The sequence below is a fragment of the Lepidochelys kempii genome, chromosome 10 (genome assembly GCF_965140265.1).
Source record: "Lepidochelys kempii isolate rLepKem1 chromosome 10, rLepKem1.hap2, whole genome shotgun sequence".
NCBI lineage: Eukaryota > Metazoa > Chordata > Testudines > Cheloniidae > Lepidochelys > Lepidochelys kempii.
Window position 1 is genome coordinate 41,939,013 of NC_133265.1, and position 18,714 is coordinate 41,957,726.

An 18,714-nucleotide genomic window follows, 5' to 3' on the forward strand; every position below is an offset into this window, starting at 1 on the left:
GAAAGATAGGCTTCCTTCGAGCCCAGCCTACGATCGAAACGCCGGGCATCCCTCAGACCCTCTGCTTTGCATGCAGCAAGCATGTGTCCAGCACGCTGGCTTTTCAAGGTGAACTGGTCTCGCTTTAGCTTTACATTTTTCCCCTTTCACCAAAGCCACAGTGTTTTCGGCAGCAACACTGCATGACACAGCCTCAACTCCCAGAACGAGGGGAAATGATCCTGGGTTGCTCTTTTTAATATTTGTAATTCACTACCCCCCAGTAGTTTCCTCTGAAACTAAACTGTACAATAAGCCTTCTCAATGAGCTAAGAGGACCCTGGGATCCCGGACCAGGAGCAGCGCTGTAGTGCCCAACCCGAATGGACAGTGCAGGCTGCGCTCAGAAATATTCCAGTGTCCATCTAGCTACACGCCCGCTGCCCAGCCAGACGTTGCCCTTTTAAGAAACCGGGGTGATGGCTCAGGTAGGCAGAGCCTGTTTGCAGTAGTTGCTCCTATGGCAACCCAATTGAATTAGATAGCCTCATGAATATTCCCAGCCCCAGCAGCTGCAGGAGGGATGAGGAGGGCAGTGATGTCAGCAAGCCGGGGATGCTGCAAGTTGCGGTTAATTGTGTCTTAGTGGCTGGGAGGTGAGGAGCGGAGGCTCCCCGGGGTGGGTGGCGGCTACCCCTGCGAGTTGTGCGCTGTGCCGGAGCCGCAGCCCGTTCGCAGGCGGCATGGCCACGGCTGCTGCCGCAGCGGGGCAGGCCCGGCGTGCGGCTCGGACCTAGACTTGCCCGGCGGCGGGGCTCCGGGCGGCCCGGGATTGCAGTGACCCCGCCCCGCGGGGAGTAGGCAGCGAGGAGCTGAAGCGGGACGGGGCTGCCGTCCCCTGTTGCGGACGCGGAGCTGAGCCTGATGCAGAGCCAGTGGCTGGCACGCTCCGGCGAGGAGATGACACGCCTGCCACCGGCCCCCCCTGCCCGGTGAGCTGGGGTGCGGGAGGCCGGGGCCCCGGGGCGGAGCAGCCGCCATGGATAAGCTGCCCCCCGCCATGCGCAAGCGGTTCTACAGCCTGCCCCAGCCCGGCGGGGCCAAGGCGTCGATCATGGATGAGGAGGGAGACGGCGACAAGGACACCCGCAGGCGGAGCATCCGCCTCAAGCCGCTGCCCGCGGCTGGGGGCACCCGGGGAGACGCCGGCCCGGAGCCGGGCGCCAAGAGCAGCACCAACGGGGACTGCCGGCGCTTCCGCGGCAGCCTGTCCTCGCTGGCCAGCCGGCACCTGCACGACGCGGCCGAGGGCAGGCGGCTCATCGGGGGCGAGGGGGAGGCGGCCTCCCCCGGCGAGGAGCGGAGCCCCCAGGGCGGGGGGGAGCCCGAGCTCCCGCCGGCCCCCGCCCGGTCCCCCCCGCCGGAGCCGCAGGCCCTGCCCGCCTCCGCCTCCATCAAAGTGGAAGGCGGGGCGGGGGGCGACCAGATTACCCCGGACGAGGAGCTGCGGCTGGGCCAGGCAGGCTTCATGCAGCGCCAGTTCGGGGCCATGCTCCAGCCGGGGGTCAACAAGTTCTCGCTGAGGATGTTCGGCAGCCAGAAGGCGGTGGAGCGGGAGCAGCAGCGGGTCAAGTCCGCCGGGTTCTGGATCATCCACCCCTACAGCGACTTCAGGTACTGAGACCGCGCCAGCCCAGAGCCCCTCCACCAGCCGTGCACCCCCCACCCCCCGCGCGTGGCCTCCTGCCAGTCCAGAATCCCCCCGCTCCCGCACCGCCTGCTGTGCCCCTCCCAGCCCAGAGCCCCCGCGCGGAGGGAACTTTTCTGGTTAGTTTCCCTGTCGCTGGAGCTAGAGGACACAGTTGTTGCTGAGCAGCCCCAATGCAAACCCGCTCTCCTACTCCGCTGAGTTTAAGCAAAACTTTCACCTCCCTCCATCTTATTTTTGACTATATTGTCAAATGTATCATCAGCTTCCACCTGCGTTAAGGGCCACTCCACAGTCCTGCGTAACTGGGAACCTGCCCTCCAGCCGCTACACAGCTGTGGTTAGTTGGTGCCTGTAGCATGTTAAACTGCTCCTGCCTCTCCACTTCCACCCCTCGGGTCTGTTTTGTTCATGTGCTAGCTTCGCTGTTTGCTGTTGATCCCCAGATCGTTATTCTCCCACCCTCCAAGAGTGGAGTAAGGATGTTGCTGCTGCTCCATAGGGCTACTTACTGCAGCACTACTTGCCAGGCATTTGTATGTACAAGGGATAGCGCCATTCATTAAGCAGAATCCTAGTCCTTCAAAGAATGGTTAAGACTTTTTTTTGTTGCATATATAGATCCTGTTTGTGGAACTAATTTGAATGGGGTTAGCCAGCCTGGTTTTGCTACAAAACTGTTCTCACTTTCACTTAAGTGGCAATCTTTCATTGTGGGTTAATGAGAGAATTAACTTGTAAGCAGTAGATCCAATTTCTTTAATGCCCTCTGTCACAGTGTTTGGGTATTTTGGGGTGAACGGATGGCTACTGTACAGGCAAGTGTTCCTCGGTGCAATATGTAAAGTACTGCAGTCAGTAAGGAAGTACATAGTGCAAGCAATGTCCAAGGTTTATTGCTTCGACTTTAATTACAACAGGCTTATACACTACATAAAAATTCAGTGGAAGCTCTCCATACAAATACATATCACAAAATGCACACTGCAAATTGTCCAGCACAGCATTATCTCCTAGGATGGGGTCAGGGAGATAGTTACAGGGGAGGCGAAGTGTTGATTTCTTACCAATAAAAAGCTCCTGAAACTATGTTTTAGAGATTTAAAAATCAGTTCACACATTTAAAGGGTCCACACCTGCCAGTGATCAGATTAATTTATATTTCTTGAATTAACACATAATAATAGGGGTTTTTTTTTAATCTGAAAGACTGCACTGTCAATTAAATCCATGCATTGAAGCCCCAAATGCACTGCTGACCCAGCACGTAAGGGTTTCCAATAGTCACATCATCATATTTAGTCCTTGCATGTATAATCTCCTTCATGCACTGATTGAAAAGGGTTTAAAAAGATGTCTCACAAACACAGTAGAATGTGAGGGGTTGGCTTGAAAAACAATAATTATGTGGCCTTGTCTACAGATCTTTGTCTTATCTGCCTCTGCCTGGATGTAAAACCGAACCAAACCTCTGTGTCCTCTTAGGTTATTCTAGAGAACTGTTCTCTTGCATATAGCATCTTAAAGGGTTTGTTTGGTTCTTAGTGCATTGGCTATCTGAGCGGACTCCATCCAAAAGTAGCCTAGAGTTTGCACGTTTCACTCATACTGTGAATTCATTCTCCCCTTCTTTCTTTAGGGCTAATTTTTCAGCATAGAACCAGACTGTCAAACTCCAGTACAGAGATGTTTGTAATAGTAGCCAATGCGCCTCTCATACAAGGTGAGATGTTCCTATTTGGCTAGAATTGCTAAATTAGCCAACACTGACTGATTAAAATAGAGCAACACATTATGAGGTAAGTTTTTATTTCTGAGGTGCTGCAATATATGGCCATTCACCGTATCACACACAGGAATAAAACATGCAGGCAAGTTAGACACACCCAGACCAAATGATCAGGCCAAGTCTGTAACATGCAGTAGGTCTCTTAGTCACATGCATGTGTGTGATTTGTTAGTATTAATAATTAAGTCCTTGCCTGATGTAGCCTTGTGTTTGTGCAGAGATGATAGCTCTGGCTGGATATTGTCCTCAGGTGCAAGGCACTCTTGGTTTTAAATTCCAGTTAAGATGATCAGCTGCTGCTTTGTGTTCCCTTCTAACCTTATGCTAGTAGCCTGGCACACAATATACGCTTTCTCCCCACAGTCCGTACTGGGCCTGCCACAGATGGGACAGCAGCATTGGTTGTACAATGGATGTTAGTGAAGGGGATGAAGAGAAGGGGAGACGATACTGTAGTCTATGGCCATTGCCTGTCTTCCCCCCACTGTTTTCTCCCTTTCCCTGCTTCTAGGTTCCTTGAGAATATCCCTATGAAGATGACTGCCACTGAAAGGAACTGTGTAGATTTCCCTGATAATACTGACCGTGGCTCAGCAAGTTTGCAGATGACACTAAACTGGGAAGAGAGGTAGATACGCTGGAGTGTAGGGGTAGGATACAGAGGGACCTAGACAAATTGGAAGATTGGGCTAAAAGAAATCTGATGAGGTTATCAAGAACAAGTGCAGAGTCCTGCACTTAGGACGGAAGAATCCAGTGCACCGCTACAGACTAGGGACCGAATGGCTAGGCAGCAGTTTGGCAGAAAAGGACCTAGGGCTCACAGTGGACGAGAAGCTGGATATGAGTCAACAGTGTGCCCTTGTTGCCAGGAAGGCCAATGGCATTTTGGGATGTATAAGTAGGGGGCATTGCCAGCAGATCGAGGGACGTGATCGTTCCCCTCTATTTGACACTGGTGAGGCCTCATCTGGAGTACTGTGTCCCACACTACAAGAAGGATGTGGAAAAATTGGAAAGAGTCCAGTGGAGGGCAACAAAAATGATTAGGGGGTTGGAGCACATGACTTATGAGGAGAGGCTGAGGGAACTGGGATTGTTTAGTCTGTGGAAGAGAAGAATGAGAGGGGATTTGATAGCTGCTTTCAACTACCTGAAAGGGGATTCCAAAGAGGATGGCTCTAGACTGTTCTCAGTGGTAGCAGATGACAGAACAAGGAGTAATGGTCTCAAGTTGCAGTGGGGGAGATTTAGGTTGGATATTAGGAAAAACTTTTTCACTAAGAGGGTGGTGAAACACTGGAATGTGTTACCTAGGGAGGTGGTGGAATCTCCTTCCTTAGAAGTTTTTAAGGTCAGGCTTGACAAAGCCCTGGGATGATTTAATTGGGGATCGGTCCTGCTTTGAGCAGGGGCTTTGACTAGATGACCTCCTGAGGTCCCTTCCAACCCTGATATTCTATGATTCTATGATTCAGTGTTTGAACTGAAGGGGGCAAATTTTCCCTGATTTTGGTGCTGAAGCATCCTTCTTGGGGGCAACTTAGTTCTCCCTTTTATGGATGACAATATTTTTGGCCTCTGAAATGCAGCAGCTTGCAACAAATAGCAGGTATTATCAAAGTACTTCCAAGCGCTAGGTATCCTTCAGCCAAAGGACTTTACTTCCTCCATTGCAAATTACTCAGTGCAATACTGACTGCTCCTAATCAAAGGCAGGTACAGATTCCATGCTGGTAGGACAGTATTCTCTGTTGCCTTGTAACTGCATTGTCTCCAAAGTGCTAGGGGAACACTTTGTAATGACAAGGAGGAGTTAAAGACTAACAGATTTATTTGGGTTCAACCCATGGGGTTTTTTTTACCCACAAAAGCTTATGCCCGAATAAATCTGTTAGCCTTTAAGGTGCCACCGGATTCCTCGTTGTTTTTGTGGATACAGACTAACACAGCGACCCCTCTGATATTTTGTAATGACTACACAAGTTCTAGGGCAATGGAGAATCAGGCCCCAGATCTTGTTTCCTGCCTCTGTGGAGTAATCAGTTTCACTGTTGAGAGTAGCTCTTGCACCTGCAAGACAGAGATCTGGAAACTCATTGCTGTTGCATTAGACAGCTGGGGATGTAAACCTGTGGGCTGGATGCCTCAGTATGTCGAGTCACTACTATTGGGCCTGATTCTGACCTGACTTACGTTGGTGTAATTCCACTTGCTTCACTGGAGGTACTCCTGATTTACAATGGCATGAGGGCAGTTCCTGTCACAATGGCACAACAGATGCTTTCATCATAGATTGTCATTAAAGAATCCGTTTTACACCTAATATGGTTAATTCAATGGCAAATCTATGACTCCTCCAACAGTAAAATAAGTTAATACGGATTAATGTTCCATTGATCCCAGCTTCTAGTCCTTTGCAAGAGGGAAAGAAACTGAATGACCTCTACCAAAATCAACTCCAATGCCCTAAGTATGGTGACTAGTGAATGGGCTAATTCTAGAAGCACTTAAAAAGTGATTTAACCAATACACTTTCTATTAGAAATTGCTGTTACACTGTGAAGCATACCTATGTATTAGTTACCAGAGTTTATTTGCATTCATGGTTGATTGCACATCAGTGCAGATTCAATGTATGTTTCCTAAATCAAGATTTATGTGAAACTTTGAAAGCTTTTTCAGTGGCTAGATAAATAGATTCATAATTTCTAACTTGGAGGAAGCATTGATCCAGTACAATTTGTTTAAGATAAAATAATAGGCAAACGATAGGTTTTAATTTGTGTTCGAGTAGAGGATATTGGGGATATCTGCTCTCTCTGTGATCAGGAACTGCTTGCAAAGTGGGTGTAGTATGCTGCTTTTTAGAGTGAACTGAGCCGCAAAAAATGTCAGGTGAAATGTACGAGCATCAGGAACTCTTAAGGAACACAGTTGTTTTCATTCCTGAATGTGGCCCTAATCCCCCAGACACTATCAGGCGTAGTTCTTTCTACTGTGGAATCAATAGAACTGCCCACAGTAGTACACACTAAACCTGGTTGTCTGGGCCCAACTAGGGGATGAGAAACACAAGGCTCATGACTGGGTTTGAATAGACTTACTGATTTGTGAAGGACTCTATGGGGCACTAGTGGATCTGTGCTTATCCACTAGTGGATCTTTCCCTGCTTATCTTTTTACTAATTGTTTTGCTAAGATGAAAAACCATTTGCAACATGTACAGCGATACCCACTGCCTATGTCAGTTCATCAGGCAGTTATTGTCATTCCTGTTCTGAATCAGCAATGGTATGCTCATTACCTACTGCTGTAAAATGGCTCTGAGTGCTACCTCTCTGCATCATTTTATTCCTGCCCATGTTCTGAGACCACCCACCATAGTGAACTCTGATCCTGTGAATTGCTTGCTACTGTTAGTGAAGTGGAATGGAAGCTGCACATTGTTTCAATGTCTCTCAGAATGCAAATTGGGTGAGACTTCTGTTTTAAGTGAGAGATAGAAAAAGTTTTGTCTGTCAGTAAAAATGGACAGTCAAAGACACAGGTTAAACACAGGTGGTTCAAACACTGGAGTCTCTTTTCTTATTTTCAAACTGATTATGCTTGGGTTAAAACTGGTGCTACATTGCTAATTGTGAAATGGTTTCACTGACCCCCGTCCTGCCATCCTTACTGAGGCAAAACTTCCCATTGAATTCCATGGGAGTAGTACTCTAGGGCAGTGCTACTCAAAGTGGTGGTCCGCGGACTGGTGCCGGTCCTTGAGCCATCGGATGCCGGTCTGTGCACACATTGGAAAAAAAAATTGCCAGTCCCCCACATCAGATAGCTTGAGAAGCACTGCTCTAGGGCATTTAGTAGGAATGGTTCAAGGAAACTGCATCTGTATTCCACCTCCTCCCCCTATCTAGCCCAGGAGTGCCCAGTCATATCTCAGATTTCTGCTGTCACTGATCTCTGGACAGGGACTCTTGACCCACTCCCTTCTGATGGGGGATTTTTAAGGCCACACAGCTCCCTGCCATCCATTGAAATATCCCCAGCAAGCCAATCTGCTTAAAGGCCAGCCCTGTGTGTTGCTTTCTCTTTGAGTATGACACTGTTTTTACTGACAGGCACAATTTACCACCCAGCTCTTTCTAAGCAAGCACATTCTTCAGGTAAAAGCATTACAGAGAAAACATATAAAAACAATAAATGGATTTAAACACATACCAGGAGTCACCCAGGAGTCTTATGGGGCCCTAGTAATCCAAAATCTTTCCAACACTTCTGCAATGGTTCTGCTCCGCCCCCTTGGACAGAAGGCCCTGTTTGCTGGATCAGAAAGCAGGCCCTGCATCCGTTTAAACCTGGCCTTTTTATATCAAAAGCCCTTTCTTTGTCTGTTGGTCTCTGGAAAACCCAGTTGAACCAATCTATGCAACACCCCCACCCAAGGAAACGATACCCCTCTGGAGGTGTTTATAACCTAACTGATTCACCTGTATCATCCCCCACTTTTTGTTGTTCGTGGAGGAGCTGTGATAACAATCCCTGTCCCCCAGTGGTACATTATACGCTTAAAGCAGCATGGTCCCAGAGATATTGCATGGGGTTGCAACATCTGTCACACAAGGGCCTAATCCAAATCCTGTTGAAGTAATTGGAAAGGCTCTTCCTGACTTCAGGGAGTTTTGGCTCAGGTTCCAAGAGAGGAAGCCCAGTCTTATAGTTGGCTAGTCTAGATTCAGGGGTTCTATTCCTGCCTCTGACTCTGTGTGTGCCCTTGTACAAATCACTTAATTTGTCTGTGCCTTAGTTGTCCATCTATAAAATGGGATAGTAGCTCCCTGCCTTAAAAGGGTGTTGTGGTGATAAGTGCATTTGTTTATGAGGAGTGTTCAGGTACTAGAACAAGCACCATTTAAAGAAAGTAGTGCCTCTATGAATCAAACCCTGCAGCTTATTACCATAATGACAGAGCAAGATTTGGACTATTACCATAGAACAGTGGCTCTCAACCCTTCCAGAGTACTTTACCCTCTTTAAGAGTCTGATTTGTCTTGCATTCCTCTAAGTTTCACCTCACATAAAAACTACTTGCTTACAAAACCAGACCTAAAAATACAAAAGTATTTAAGTAATTTGAAAGGCTTCACTATTATTATACTACACTATTACTACACACACTATTACTGAAAAATTGCTTACTTTCTCATTTGTACCATATAATTATAAAATAAATCAACTGGAATGTAATATATATATTGTACTTACATTTCAGTGTATAGTATATAGGGCAGTATAAACAAGTCATTGTACGAAATTTTAGTTTGTACTGACTTCGCTGGTTGTAAAACTAGACAAATATCTAGATGAGTTGATGTACCCCCTGGAAGACCTCTGTGTACCCCCAGGGGTCTGAGTACCTCAGGTGGAGCCATAGAATACTGCCGTGATTATGTATTATACAACAACAAAACACCAGTGTATGTTGAAAGAATGTTACGGAGGCTGCAAATTCAAGCCTTAAATAGGAAATGCTAGCATTTCAGAGCAGCATTCTGCTGCTTAATGGTGAGACCATCCTTTCTCTTCCTGCAGTCTCCTGTCTAATTCGTCATACACCTTCCAACTTCTGTAGCAAATGGGGCAGGCGTCTTACTGACAACAGTCTCCTTCATTACACAGGTTTCAGAGTAGCAGCCGTGTTAGTCTGTATCCACAAAAAGAACAGGAGGACTTGTGGCACCTTAGAGACTAACAAATTTATTTGAGCATAAGCTTTCGTGAGCTAATGAAGCTAATTCTCCAATGAAGTGAGCTGTAAGCTGTAGCTCACAAAAGCTTATGCTCAAATAAAGTGAGCTGTAGCTCACGAAAGCTTATATTCAAATAAATTTGTTAGTCTCTAAGGTGCCACAAGTACTCTTGTTTCATTACACAGTCATCATTCATTCCTATAGTGGATTGATCCTGTGCACTGAGTGAGGCAGGAGTCATGTGGGAAAAATAGCATATGCTCTTGTAATTACTATATCACAATGCGTATATACAAGGGGGTTGAGTTAAGGTTGTACAGGCAATCTTAATTTGGGCATTTCCTGTCATTTGAGTGCTTGATTTTGCAACCTTAATAACATTCTTTTAAAATAGTTTTGTGTGTGTCATTTCCTAGTTTTTAAGTTTGTTTTTTTAAAAACACAGAAATTCCATCACTTAGCATCATAATAGCACACATGCAGATCATTAGTAGGGTTGGCACCTTTAGATCCGCCACACAGACCTCTGCCACTTGAGCTAACAGAGTGAAAGAGAGCAGCAGTAGCCAGGGTATCTATGTAGACCAGCACTAAAAGGGCATGAGACACACACTATGGTTTTCACTGCTATTTGGTGACAACAGGGGAATGATGAGACTCAGGAATCTTGAGTTCCATTCTAGGCTGGTGTGTGTGTGTGCTCTGATGGGCATGCACTCTTATGCTCATTTTCCCTAAGTTTCCCCCTCTAACTGGTCCCTGTGTCAGTCCTGTCTCTTTCCCACCCCATCCTAGACAGTTCCAGTCTCCCCTCCTCAGACTTCTTGTCTCAATCTCCTTGCCCAACAAGGCCTAGTCTTATGCCTCTGGGCACCCAGTTTGAGTCTCCCCTGCACTCCCAGTCCCCGCCTCTCTATCCTTAGTTCTCCCCACCATATCTTTGTTCCAATTTTCCTTACCCAGTTCCCCTCCCTCTGACTCCTTATCTAATCTATCTCTTTTACCCTAGTCTCCACCAATGTCCCCTCTGCTCACGGTCCCCAGGCCCACTGGCTCCCAGTCCCAATCTCCCTCTGCAGGTTCTTCATCCAATCTGTGTCGTCATTGTTCCATCCCGGCTCCTTGACTCAGGGCATGTCTTCACTAGCAACGTTAAAATGCTGCTGCGGCAGCGCTTTAATGCGGTTGTGTAGTCCCAGCACCAGCGCTGGGAAAGAGCTCTCCCAGTGTTGTAAAAAACCCACCTCCATGAGGGGAGTAGCTACCTGCACTGGGAGCAAGGCTCCCAGCGCTGGTGCACTGTCTTCACTGGCACTTTACAGCACTGAAACTTGCAGCGCTCAAGGGGGTGTTTTTTCACTCTCCTGAGTGAGAAAGTTGCAGTGTTGTAAAGTGCCAGTGTAGACAAGGCCTCAGTCTCTTTGCCCAGCAAGTCCCAGTCCCCCGCCCCACTTTTTAGCTCCTTGTCAGAGCCGTCTCCACTCCCCGCCCCCTCCTTCCCACTTTTCTCAATCCCAACCTCCTTGCCCAGCCGGTCCCAGTCTCCCCCTTTCCCACAGCTCCTCATCTCATCTCAGTCTCCTCCCTTCATCTACTGGTTCTCGGTTTCCCCACCTCCCATTTCCCTCTCCCACTCCCAATCCCTTTGCCCAAGGAATGGCAGTCCCCTTTTCTCCCCCCTACACTGACCTAAAAGTGGAATTCTTTTTATAAAGACCCATTTTTAGATAAACCCTTCTACTTCTTGATTGCTGGATCCAAATAATCTCAAAACGTAAACCCTCCAGATTACACATGTCTATAGAAGTGAAATCTTCATTTTGCTAGGATGAAACAAGTTTGTTTTTGGGGGTGGGAAAGTGTGTTTTATAAAAGTATTACTGGTGAGCACATAGAAAAATATACATGTAAGTTTCAGAGTACCAGCCGTGTTAGTCTGTATTCGCAAAAAGAAAAGGAGTACTTGTGGCACCTTAGAGACTAACCAATTTATTTGAGCATGGCTCAAGTACTCCTTTTCTTTTTGCGAATACATGTAAGTATTTTCAGTGTTATAAACAGGCAGGGCTCTGCTGTGCAGGTGTTTTGCATTATACAATAGTATACACTGTATAATAGTATACATTGTTTTGCATTATACAATAGTATACACTGTATAATAGTATACATTGTTTTGCATTATACAATAGTATACACTGTATAATAGTATACATTGTTTTGCATTATACAATAGTATGTGGTGCAATAAAGTAAATAATATCGCATCAGAATGCTTTCAGAATACAGAAACCAGAATGCTGTCTTTCTGGAGATCAGCATCATTTTAGTTTGAAACTACTGACATTTGTGTTTGTTTCTTATCAGTAACTTATTAGCTAAGCCACAGAATTACTCAGACTGCTCTTGGGACCATCGTATCAGAGCTCTCCTCTTTCCCACATCATGCATTTCTCTCTCTCTCTCTCATTTTTAAAGACATGTTAATGCCAAGGCAGTTACAGGTCAATCAAATCATTGTTGGTTCTAATTGGCACTCTAACAAGCTGTTAAATTATTTTACTTGCAGATGAATGTCACTCAGAAATAAAGGTGCCAAATCCTTTTCCTCCTTTGAGAACATCAAAGAACCCATTTCCTTGTATATCTCTTCCCACAGATGAGCGTAAGTGAAAGGTAACTCCGGGAACTGGCTTGTTGGAACTTGAGATTCAACCCACAGAGCTAAATGAATGATGGCTGCACAGAGGGCCTGTATAACCGTGTTCCAGTCTGGTCCCTTGTGTGATTGTACAGTAGGAAGGGTGCAGCTTTTATACAACATGAGGCTATGGAGAAGATTTTCAAAGATGGAAAGGGGAATCAGATGCCCAACTCCCATTGCTTTTCAGTGCTGAACTGTCCTTTGTGCCTGTGAAAATCTCTTTCCTGATCTGTAATATTATCACCTTTTTGGTGCCACGCCCCTCGTGATACTGGGATATAGCAAGGCTACTGAGCGTCTGTCAGAAGAGTTGACTCTGCTTTAAGCCATTTTAAGAGATGTTTTATGTAATGACATCTCAGTTCCTCTCTCTAGGCATTCATGTCCATCACCATAGTGTCTAAGCACGTCTCATTCCCTTTCTCTATTAAATGGCTTAGCTTGTAAGTCAGAACAAGATTTTCCTAGCTAGCAACGTTGAAAGCTCATCCTAGTGCCTCCAAATCAAAGCTGCCTATTCTCTGCCTCGTCTATGACAGGCAGTAGGAAATATTCTGGAATCCTCATTTAGGTGGCCAATTTTGCTGGTGATGCATGAGGCAGAATAGAATGCAGCTTTGCTCTGCACAGATGTATGGGCTCTGCAGTGCTGACAGCACTAAAATGTATTGTTGTTTTTTTGGTCAGCAGACCAAGTGGTTAGGATGTTGAGAACATTGAGGAGGGAGCAAGTGCATTCCAGGCACTAACAAGGTGCCATTCTGGTGGCCCTTTTCTGACCTTGACCCTAGTTAATGCTTCATTTCTTTGAAGTCCCTTTACAAATGCAGTATATTTGCCCCCTGCAGTATATTCATGTCAATTGTGGCCATCCTGTGCTTGGCACTAGCACCAGAATGTAATAAAACCAGACAGTTGCTCCTATTAGGATACCGCATGCAGCAATGGAAGGATGTGTCAATAAGAGAGAGGCAGATGATGATCCAGTGGGGAATTCCAAGGTCAGCTCAAGGGACCATCAATCTGATATGATAGGGTCCCAACCAAGCCCCAGTGAGGCACATGAGTTAATCTCATTTGTGGTGCTTCTTCCAAACATGCTAACTGTTGATTTAAATCTTTGCCACTTTGGAGGGACAGGTTGCCTGTGTTTATGCATCTATTGTTAAGGAGCTTAGAAGCAGGAGAGGTTCTGCAGGTTGCCAACTGACTCTGGGCAGTGAAAGGTGCAAGAGCTTCCCCTCTCCTCTTTCACAGCTGTGGGTCTGGTTTCTGTGATTGCACAAGTGCTTGCTTTACTGGCAATGAGTACCTTCCCTTCCTTGCACTTGGTACCTTGTAGCTCTCCTTTCTACTCAGAGCTGCTCTAACGTTGCTGTAATTTGACAGACATTTATGCCCCCTGCACATTTGGGGGATGGGAAACCTGGTGAAGTATTTATAGATTTGTTGAGGGAGAAAGAAATCTCTTGCAAAGTTATCAGCACTCCAGAGCTTGTGAAGGAGATAAGAGCTGCATTCTGAAGACTTGGGGACTCCATATTAATAAGTCTCTTACTTCCACCCATCACATCACACGTGATTTCATAGCCAGGCACTCACTCCCCACAGCACTAGTATCACTGTTGCCCAGCGCAATGTCTTGTCTGCAAAGAAACAGAGCAGTGATGGCAAGGGGTGGGTGGGTGGGTAGGGTGTTGAGGCCCCTATTTATCCACTGGCTCATTCTGAGAATTCAATCTCCGCTGTTATGTTAGTGAAGAGATTGCAAGGAAGGTGCCAAACCCTGGGGGTGCAGGATGAGAGAATGCAGGAGCCGATAATGGAGGTATTAGAGCTCTGCAAAGAACCAGATGTTGCATTAGACACAGAAGCAGCACAGGGGGGACACTTTGCAGACACTGTCAAGGTTTGGACTGGCTCTCCCAACAGACGGAATGATAACAGGCTGGATACTGACAGCTGGCTCCATGCTGTCTCTTCACACAGAGAAAACCCTTCACTAAGCACTGATTCCCAAGATTTGATTTCCACCACCTGCTTGCTTATATCGCTTTTTCCAGTGTTGTAACTCCACTGACTGTAGTGATTTACACTGGTGTCAATGAGGAGGGAGTCGGGTACCCTCCATCCACAGTCTTTAATGAGTTGTAGAGAGAGGAAGGGCTCAGTATAATCTGTGGCCATATTCTTTTCTCACTTACACTAGTGCAAACCTGGAGTAATCCCTTCAAAGTCATTGTGTGTCTCCCAGTGTAACTGAAGGATCAGTAGTCTCTGGAGAGGAAGCATTATCTATCTGTCAAAGTGCAATGTTGGGAGGTGGGAGATCTGGGTTCTGTACTTGACTCTGTCATAAATTCATTGTCACCTGGAGCAGGGCATTCTTTGTGACTGGAGAAAGTCACTCTTTCTCCAGCTGTATATCGTGGCTAATAATACTCAGTGACCAGGAGAGTGGTTGCGAGGCTTAACTTTTTGTAAAGCTCTTTACTACCCTCAGATGGAAAGTGCTAAAGAAGGGCAAAATAGACTTACCTGCTCTGGGATCCATTGGTACATACGGTATGTGTGATCTACAGCAGTCCAAGGGTTTACAGAGAAATCTTGGAAGAATTTCTGTCTTTTGTCTTTGAAGATGTGGGATATACCCCTTAGCCTGTTAATGGCACAGGCCTGAATGGATCTCCATGCTGCTGGCTGATTTCTAGAGAATTGGTTCCTTTGTCCTTACCTTAATGAGACAAATTTGACCAGCACCGAATCTGAAAAACAGAATCCAAGAATAACTTCTATGATTCTACATTGCTTGGCACGTTTTTAAAGCTAGATTAGACAGACAATCAGTAAATGTGCCATAGGGACTAATCCTGCATTGGCAGGGAAAGCAGCTAGAGGAATTCTCTCTTTTCAGTGGTCAGGTGCAGCACCTTGGGAAGGATTGGGGATGCTTCCAAAATAAAATAATGCCGTGCCTTTCCCTTGTGTGCAATGTATGCCACAACATGGAACACCCTCTGCTTGTGGAATCGCAGCCTCTTGGTTACAGTAAATGTGACCCAATGGAAGGCCCAGCCCCAGGGTTATGCGATCTGGCCTTTTTGGGATGTGGCAGGCTTGGAAAACATCACCTGGTATAATCTCCTATGAATAACCTTTTGAATGATCTGTTGTGATGCTGGGCTTTCAGCTCAAACGTGAATGTGCTTCGGACAAAGTCAGTCCTGATTAAGCTCAGGTCAGAGAGTAGCTGAGGTGCTTGTTCCATGCTTGAGAGCTGGAACAAGGCAGCCTGAACCAATGACACATGCTTAAAAGAAAATCCAAGTATGGGGGTGTCTGTAGGCTGAACACTGACTCTGTGTTTGAAAAGGTCTGGTCTTTAGGATTCACAAGGCCCTATGCAAAGTAATGTGCGGGGGGTCCATCTAGTTCTTTCACTGTGAACGCCCCCTGCCAAATCTCTCTGTACCCATGATATCCCTCCTCTCCTGCCTGTCTGTGACCCACCACTTGAATGAGGTGAATTCCTCCTTGTTACTATCCATGAGGCTTCTGTGACCACCCATCCCACTGCACTGAACAGGAGGGGCAGCCTTCCAAGCAGGGGAGGTTAAGCTGGCTCTGTGATCCACTGGTACCGCAGCAATGGCACTGGCAGGTTTGTGTATGGTGTGGGCCACTGAGTATTTGAACAGGGTTCTGGAAACTCTGCCACAAGTGGCGCCGTGCAGTGAAATTTGCACTGCAGGCTGCGGAGGATTTGCCTTGACATCATCTGGCCTGCGCTGAGATCCGCAGACAGTCAGCAGACCTGTGCGCACATCCAGTATCTTCAGCTTTGTAGAATTAAGGCTTAGCTTCAACATAAGCTAATGCAAGCTGTGCCCACCCCACACAGCTGGTTGCGGTATGGCTTTATGTCTGTCTAAGCCTTCTGGCATGGGGGCGGATGTGTTATGTGTGTGAATGACTCTGCTTTGGAAATTAATACATAAAATCGGGGGTGACGCTAATAATAAGACACTGCCTCGTGAGTGGTGGGGATGTGAGAAGCACAAAGCAGAGGCTTTGTCAAGCTTCTGTACTGGGAACAACACTTCTCCTGCTCTCAGAGCATGGTGATTCTCAACCCCAGCTCCACATGGTAAGAGCTCGGATGTCCAACCAGTGCCTGTCTCCTCCCACAGTCAGTGGGCACACTAGAGATTGCAGTGGAGCTTCTCCAAAACCCAGTCTCTCAACCCCAAGAATAGCTCAAGCTGTACTGAAGGTTAGAGTGCATGTAGGTGAACGGGAAATGGGCAGTAGAGGTACAGGTAGCTGATTCATCACTAAGGAGTGAAGGAGACATATAACCTCTATCCATGAATACAAAACTTTCAGAGAGCTTGAGAAAAGTCATCTGTGCCTCCAGACCTCTGGAAGGTGACCCGCACAGGCTCTGACCTTGGCAGCCTTTACAGGGGTATTGTTTTCCTAAGGATGAGTGTTCTTAAACAATTTCTCCAGTGTAATTGGCAGAAATCTACTTTCCCAAGCAATATCAGGTCAGCAGTTCTTCTTCGTCTCCTGAATGAGACATACCAAGGCATGCTGGGTAAGAGTGGCGGGAAATGTTCCCTAATCGTTCATTCAAATTCTCCTTGACTAGCGTTAGGGGTGGTCTTTCTGCATTCATTCATGAGTGTCCTAATGAATTAGTTCACTGGTGGGACTGTTCACTAAAAGAGTGAATGTTAAATGAATGTTTGTGGAAATTTGTTATTCTTCACACCTGAAATTTGATTTGAGGGGTCATGATCCAATCATGGAACACTATCATACCATGTGACTTATAAGCCAATCAAAATGGCTTGAATCTTGAATTTCAAATCTTGAATTCTCACAGCTGAGTGACAGAGCGTGTATGAGTGAGAATTCTTCACAAACCTAGTCGCAGCAAGCTGAGAAAGTCATTTGCTCCTGAACAGTTTGTGGAAAAGGTGAGAGGCGCCATTAATCAAATAAACTATTTTGGTTTGCATTATTCGTCCAACTTTGTAGCACAGACATACAGGCCACCCCTGATTATTTAAGATCCACAGCAGTTTTTGAAAGAGTTGGTCTCTCAGCCAAATTCCATCTGGAGTAATTCCACTACAGCTTCAATAGCATACAGTATTTCTGTTCATATCCTGCCCTGAAACATTCTGTGGGGGTTGCTGTGCATTGCTTAACAGCTGTTGCATTTCATCCCAGAGTTAGCTTCATGCCAGTGCTGGGTGAAATTACTCCAGTACACGTAGTTTGTACTGTACTCTGGGATCCTCATGGATATACAAAGGGAAGGTGTCTTTTCTTTCAAACTATTTTTATTTGAATGGATATATGGTGCCAGATTCCTTGGTGTAATGCCACTAAAGTCAGGGACATTACACCAGAAATGTATTTCACCCACTGTGTTTGTCTGGGGCTGATCTTTCTAGTTTAGACACTTATCACTGCTGTATCTAGAGCAGGGGTTCTCAAACTGGGGGTCAGGACCCCACACGGGGTCACAAGGTTATTACATGGGGGGTCTCAAGCTGCCAGCCTCCACCCCAAACCCTGCTTTGCATCCAGGAATTATAATGGTGTTAAATATATAAAAAAGTGTTCTTAATTTATAAGGGGGGGGGTCACACTCAGAGGCTTGCTGTGTGAAAGGGGTCACCAGTACAAAAGTTTGAGAATCACTGATCTAGAGCAATGCCCGAGTCCTGCTTTTGCCATGCCATAGTGGTATATACATGTGCTTGTTAATGTTTGTTACATGTGGAATCCGACTGCAGGGTTCCACTGCAATTTCATAGAGGTTAAGTCCAGAAAGGAGCATTAGATCATCCAGCCTGACCACCTGCATAACACAGGCTATACATTTTCACCCACTTACTCCTACGCTGAGCCCAACGACTCTAGTTGGATGAAAGTCCTCAGGTGACTAATTTACTGTGTGCCACGGGTAGAGAAGAGGAGAGACTGGGGTGCCATCAACATCCATGGCCCCTGCAGAGACAGGGAATCAATTAGGTAAGACATGCCCAGATGATCCCAGCAAGTGAACTGCACTTTATGCTGCGGAGGAAGGTGAAAACCCCACAGGGTCCCTGCCAAAATTCCTTCTTCACCCCACTAGGATGGGGACCTTTAGGGGGCATGGCGTTTTCTCCCCTTAGCCCATGAAGAGGCTGTGGTATGAATCAGTGCTGTCTGTGGTGGGTTGGCTCCTGAACCCAGGAGTTAATTGTCTAAGCAGGTTGAGAGGGTTCTGAGGAAGTTCTCCTGCACAAGTCTGTGAGGAAGGGAGCTAATTCACTCCCTGCTCTTCTAAGCTTCCCAGGAAGGACTGTCCCCTTGTTTCTGAGCACAGAGTAAAGGTTCCATCTACCGATGGCTCAGCTGCGAAGAGTTGGGATTTGGTTTGGAAGCTGAACTGTCAGATCCTTTTTGTCCTGATGCTTCTCTCGCTGACTTCATGAGCTTCAGAGGAGGGTCTTCTGGTTTACACCAGCATGAGAGGAGAAGGTTTGCAAAAATGGGCTGTCTCCTCAACTTAGCCCAAATAACTATCAGAGGATCTATCTGCCTATATCCTCACAACTCTCCTGAGAAGCAGGGCAGTTATCCTTATTTTACAGATGGGGAAACTGAAGCACTTCCCAGGGTTACAGAAGCCTAGAAGAGCAGAGAATTGAACCAGGTTAGTGGCCAAACCACTGGACCATCCTTCCTCTAAAAATCCTCTCTGAGCACTTCAGCATACCAG

At 46.5% G+C, this 18,714-nt stretch overlaps 1 protein-coding gene across 1 annotated transcript in view; it reads left to right on the forward strand.

Annotated features, from left to right (window-relative positions):
• The first annotated feature begins 774 nt into the window (after nt 1-774).
• HCN4 (hyperpolarization activated cyclic nucleotide gated potassium channel 4) overlaps nt 775-18,714 on the forward strand; it is a 169,145-nt gene continuing 151,205 nt past the window's right edge. The window contains exon 1 of the mRNA XM_073361426.1: nt 775-1,653. Within this exon, the coding sequence (XP_073217527.1) occupies nt 1,019-1,653 (635 nt within the window). The 5' untranslated portion in view covers nt 775-1,018. The remainder of the gene's footprint in view (nt 1,654-18,714) is intronic.